General features: G+C 40.8%; 1 protein-coding gene across 1 annotated transcript in view; it reads left to right on the forward strand.

The window, feature by feature from the left end:
- The window catches only part of adipor2 (adiponectin receptor 2), a 28,007-nt gene extending 22,449 nt beyond the window's left edge, over nt 1-5,558 (forward strand). Inside the window, exons 3-8 of the mRNA XM_085436724.1 lie at nt 705-884; nt 1,598-1,769; nt 2,455-2,641; nt 2,723-2,910; nt 3,371-3,564; nt 3,649-5,558. Of these exons, the coding sequence (XP_085292850.1) occupies nt 705-884; nt 1,598-1,769; nt 2,455-2,641; nt 2,723-2,910; nt 3,371-3,564; nt 3,649-3,777 (1,050 nt within the window). The 3' untranslated portion in view covers nt 3,778-5,558. The remainder of the gene's footprint in view (nt 1-704; nt 885-1,597; nt 1,770-2,454; nt 2,642-2,722; nt 2,911-3,370; nt 3,565-3,648) is intronic.
- Nucleotides 5,559-6,000: the final 442 nt, after the last annotated feature.

A 6,000-nucleotide genomic window follows, 5' to 3' on the forward strand; every position in this document is an offset into this window, starting at 1 on the left:
CAGCTGTTTGAGTCTGACAGCAGCTGGAAGTGTCGAAACCCTGTTTTTATTTACTTTGTTTGAACTAATATTAGCTTTTATTGCTGGTTTATTCATCTGGATTTTTACTTACCACTACAATATTTTATTATATATTAATAATTATATACCTTGAACTGCAATACTTGCACAAAAGGTGCTATATAAAAAAAATAGTTTTTTTTTTTTTTTTTAAACATAGCACATTTAAACACAGTTATGAGTTTGACATTGACTGAAGTGTTGCACATGAAGCCACTCATGTATATAAGATTTGAACAAGTTACAACTTTTAGAAAATAAGAAACTTAAAATATTTAATTAAAAAGCTGTTCACTGGTAAAAAAACAAAAAACAAACACTCTAATTTGCTACAGTTAGCTTCAGATGAAAGTGGTCTTAAATATCCTCAGTGTATGATCACATTGTACAGTGTGTGCTCTTCCAGTCACTGGTCAGCAGTAGGTTTAAGAAAGGATCTATGATGAGTCTTGTCACTCATGTTGAATGTAATTTGCATGTGAGAGGAGGATTGCACAAGCTTAGATCGATGATAGCTCCCACATGTTTGAACTGGGTAGCATGCAGCCAGAGCAGGTTCATGGTAAAGGTGTCAGAAAACAGCTGGTCCTCTTCGACTAAGTGTGTGTGTGTGTGTGTGTGTGTGTGTGTGTGTTTCTTTGCAGAGCGTCCCAGAGTGCGACGACAAGAAAAGGGTAAGCGAAGAGGATGACAGAGGAAGAAAAGAGGAGGAAACGGAGGAGGAGGAGGAGGATGAGAGGAACGGTGATGAAGGCTTCATGGGAATGACTCCACTCCTGCAAGCACACCACGCCATGGAGAGGATGGAGGAGTTTGTACACAAGGTGCAAAAAACAAAACAAAAAAAAACAACCCAACCCCCCCACACTCACAAACACACTTCAGACCTTCGTCTTAACTTATCTGAAAAGATTGTTGGGGAGCGCTCCACCTTTTAATTCCACCGCCCACTAAATTAGGTACTCCTCCCTTGGGGTATGTTTGCTTTACTGAGGAGGTTTTATAACAACACTCAATAAAGCCACATAGTAAACGACAGCAATAAACCCATAAAAACAGCTACGGTAGAGTTCTGTGTTTGCTTAGTTTTTTTTATTTTTATCGCTTATACAGAATGTGTTTCAAAAGACGGAGAGTTAAAAAAAAGAGTTCAGTAATTTAGTGCAGTTTAAGAGCATAAAGCTAAAAAAGGCCAGCACTGTTACGCCGCAGGAAGCTCTTCAGATGTGGTTCTTGATACATACAGATGCAAACAGTTATGACACTGTGATGTAAAGACGCGTCACTGTGTCGAAATAAAAATAATCACGCGACTATAAGAATTAGAGTGTGTGCTTTTGAAACAGCACAGCCTGGACGAGTGTCCTGTAGCTAAAAATAGCTGTATGTAAATTGGTGGAGTCAGTATATTTATTTACATAATAGTTGTCATTTGACACTCCTGATCTGCACTCCAGTCCAGTAAACTGCAGCAGTTTTCCATTCATACCAGATCATGATGTAGATGTTTCCTCTTTTTCCCTTATTAACCAATCAGATGTGGGAGGGTCGGTGGCGCGTCATTCCTCACGATGTACTCCCCGATTGGCTGAAGGACAACGACTTCCTGCTTCACGGCCACAGGCCTCCCATGCCTTCGTTTCGCGCCTGCTTCAAGAGCATCTTTAGAATCCACACAGAGACGGGAAACATCTGGACACACCTGCTAGGTAAGACACACACACACACACACACGCGCACACACTGAGAGAGTTTTCTAAAACTCAATACTTTTGTGCATCTTTAACTTTCTGTATTCTTCATTTTAACCTTTTTATCCTAATCTTAAATTGTCTCTGCAAAAATGTTGAGGCATGATGAGATGGCAGATGTACTGGAGCACACACGCACACATGCACACACGCACACACACCACGAGAACAGGATTAGGGTTAACGGCTGGAAATAACAGGAGTGGGATTGTTTTTTCCTGTGTGTATTTCTGAAATGTATTACTCCACTCCTTATTTTATTCTTCAGCTAATCTGCATATTTATCCAGACTTCATTAGGTAACAGAGAACCTTGTGCAAACCTGCTAACTTGTTACGTTGCATAAAAACGTGTGTGTCGAAAGCCAAGCGACTGCCGTCAGTAGATGGGTCCAGGAAATCCAGTGTGTTATTTTTCTGCTTGAGTGGAAGAGTTGTAGTTGATCCCAGATTTTTAAAACTCTTTATTTATCCTTCCTTCTACACCTCTATAAACAAGTTTTGTTCTTCTCTCTGCTGCCACCTTGTGGCGTGTGAGAGTGTGCACCTCGGCGTCATTGTAGTGGAGAAATTGTGAGTCCTGATACTTTTTCATTTTAATATCACTGATATCCATCTTACCCTGTCATCTCATCTCTCTGCAGGCTGTTTGTTTTTCCTCTGTCTGGGCCTGATGTACATGTTCAGACCCAACATGTCTTTTGTGGCTCCGGTCCAAGAGAAGGTGGTGATCGGGATGTTTTTCCTGGGAGCCATCCTCTGCCTTTCATTCTCCTGGCTCTTCCACACAGTCTACTGCCACTCTGAGGGCGTGTCCAGAGTCTTCTCCAAGTAAGAAATGTCTCGGTCTTCATGCTGTATTGGGGACGTCTTTTCTTCAGCAGTAAGCTCACGATGTTGTTGTGTCTCCAGGTTGGACTACAGTGGGATCGCCTTCCTGATCATGGGCTCCTTCGTCCCCTGGTTGTATTATTCCTTCTACTGCTCCCCTCAGCCCTGCTTCATCTACCTGATAGTGGTCTGTGTACTAGGACTGGCTGCCATCACCGTATCACAGTGCGACTTCTTTGCCACTCCGCAGTACAGAGGAGTCAGAGCAGGTAGATTGGGATAAGTGAGGATGGGTTGGGTTTGTGGTCATGTGGCTTCAGGCCTGTTATTTACAATAGAGGACACCATATTTGGTCCATAAACTGCATATTTCGCTGCTAAGGTGTGGCACTAAGTTTTGCCTCAACGTAACCCTGATTGATTTGGTGTAAAAATATTTAAAAATATATAAAAGCATTTTAATTTAAAATAAGGGGCAGCTGGAGTCTATGGCAGCTGTTGTAGCTAAGGAAGCTGGATTACCCATAGAGATCAAACTCAACACCGGTTAAAATCTTTTCAGTAAAAAAATTAAGATTGGTGTTACTTGCTTGGTTGTCTAATCTAATAATCCATGAGTCAAAAAATCTGTTATTACAGGTTTAAGTTGGTTGACAGTCGATGTTCTTAAAGCGGCCCTTGCTATATCTGCTCACTCGTGTATTCACTTTGTGTCCATTCTTTGTTCAGGCGTGTTTGTGGGCCTTGGTCTGAGTGGCGTGGTTCCCACCCTGCACTTTGTCATCAGTGAGGGTCTGATCAAGGCGACCACCATTGGCCAGATGGGCTGGCTGTTCCTCATGGCCACGCTCTACATCACCGGAGCCTGTCTGTACGCCGCCCGAATCCCCGAGAGGTTCTTCCCCGGCAAGTGTGACATCTGGGTGAGTGTCTGTCGCCGGTAAGGAAACATGCTTGGATTAGAAACTCTTCACCGTGATTCTTATGTCCTGCTGTTCCCTCCGCAGTTTCACTCCCATCAGTTGTTCCACATCTTGGTGGTCGCCGGGGCTTTCGTTCACTTCCACGGCGTCTCCAACCTGCAGGAGTTTCGCTTCACGGCAGGAGGAGGCTGCACTGAGGATGGCAATCTCTAACACACATACAAACATACACTGACCCTTTCATCATTTACTGACACAGTGAAAACTGTGTCAGGCACTGGTTCTTACATCCACAGATATACACGAACAGACACATACACACTCACTTCACCCCCAAACTGAAGACCGAAGTGGCTTGTCCTTCTCGTAGGACGCGATTAAATCCAACTCTGTCTGCCTGTCTGTCCCCATTTCCTCTGGCTCCGTTTGCTTTGACTATAAAACCACTTCTGTGACAGCGTGTTTTATAAAAGCAGTTTCTGAGACTCTTTCCAGGAAGTAATCCTTTTGTCCGGGAGGATACCAGACATTCAAACCTCCCTACGTTCTCTTCTTGGATTAATGGTTTGGTTTCCAGCAGAAGCGTGATTCATGCTTTAAAAAGGAAAAAAAACCAAACATTTTTTTTTTGTTTTGTTTTTTTTTTTTACTACTTTTTTTTCTTTTTTGCTGAATGCTGTTTTCCAAGTTGCCTCTTTAGAGGATGCAAACAAATGAAAGTATGGGGGGGGGGAAAAGAATTGAGTGCAAAATTGATTCTTTCTCTCATTGTGAAGCTTTGCAAATGCGGACAAAAGGGTTAATAGTCACTTTTAAAATTTAAAAAACAACAAAAACCAAACAAAAATAACAACTTTTCCATGTAAATAAGATTTCTAAACTTTGGGTTATAGATTTGTAAGAAATATATATTTAAAAAATGACAAAAAATGATTGCAAGAATAAATATGATAGATGGTAAACCAATTAGAGCCGAGGGGGAGAGGTGTCAATTCTACACTTGTTCCAGTGTTCGGTGGGAGGCGCTTCAAGTAACTTTTTTTTGTGTAAGGACACGAGGTGGGGGAGGTTTTAGAGAAAATTTATTGGCACAACATCCAAATCCTATCAAAACATAGTACGCCGTCTCCAGTGGCGACACGGGAGTCACTTACAGGCGTGAAAACCTTACAAACGGCGAGCAACACAGATTTCGTCTTAACATCAAAAACTATGATTATATATTTATGAGTTATCTAAATATGTAGCATCTTCTTTCTCTGATTGAATTCAACCTAAAGCTTATTTTTGCTCCACCACTATATGTTTATTTTTTCTAATATTTCCTTAAATGATTTATTGAAACGCATAAATGATACTTTTCACAATATTTTTGTAAACACGGCCCCAGAATTAGATAAACTGGAATCATTAGTTTCTGCTCCTCCTACATGATTCTTGATGAGATTCATGTCCACAGACCACAAATATTTAAAACTAAAATTAAAACAATTTTCTTTCTTTTCTTTTTTTTGGATTGCATTTTCATTTGTTCACTGCTGTTATTGCATTTCAAGCTTTAATTTTACGTGTTTCTTTTCTTTCGTTTGCTTCGTTGTTTCGTTTCGTTTGGCGAGGGCCAAAACGTTCCTCCCTCCAAACGTTCCGACTTAAAGGGCTCATGATTAATTAACACGAGATGAACTTTCAAGTTTATACCAAAATCTTACAACTTGCACAATAAAACACTTCTGAGCTTGTGTTTCTGGGGATGTGTAAACTTTTTAGGTGTGCAAGTAAAATGAAAGTTGATCGATCGTCTTTGCATCGCAAGAAGAATTTTTTGTTTTCATCTCCATTTTTTTTCTGTTTCTTTTTCTTTTCTCTAGTTTATATTAAATTATTTCTCTCGGGGAGGGCATACTGTCTGAAGCACACAGTTCGCTCTGGTGGTGTTTGATTGCAATAGACCTTTATATCTGCTGTATTGTTCTAATAAAAAGGTTTTTGAAGCAGTCACTTTGTTTTGGAAGTGTTATTATATACACAACACTGAGATTGCATCACATAATCTCCTTGTTTTCTGTGTTAGTTAACACTTTACTTAAGCTGCAGCTGAGTTCCAAGTTTTAAAATATTAGGTTGTAGATGATTTACAATCCTTCTTCTACCCACACTTGGGTGTTGGGTATGAAAGATTCCATACATGTCAATACAAAGTAACTGCTCATGTAACCCTCTGCTCTGGGGTTCCTTGTCTAGTGGCATTCAACAACGTCCTATCACCTGATGCAGGCTTTGCTGACACCTTACTGGATAGAGATGCCAGCATGTGGGAATTGAACTTGAGACACCGTCTCCAGAGGCGTGTAGTCGTACCACTATGCTATCCAGCTTGCTCAGAAAACCTGCAGTTTTCTGTGATTTCTGTGATTTCTTGAAATGTGCACACATACA

The sequence above is a fragment of the Copadichromis virginalis genome, linkage group LG17, assembly GCF_057382275.1.
Source record: "Copadichromis virginalis isolate Kocher_CV1m ecotype Utaka linkage group LG17, C_Virginalis_male_GT1.1, whole genome shotgun sequence".
NCBI classification, from domain to species: domain Eukaryota; kingdom Metazoa; phylum Chordata; class Actinopteri; order Cichliformes; family Cichlidae; genus Copadichromis; species Copadichromis virginalis.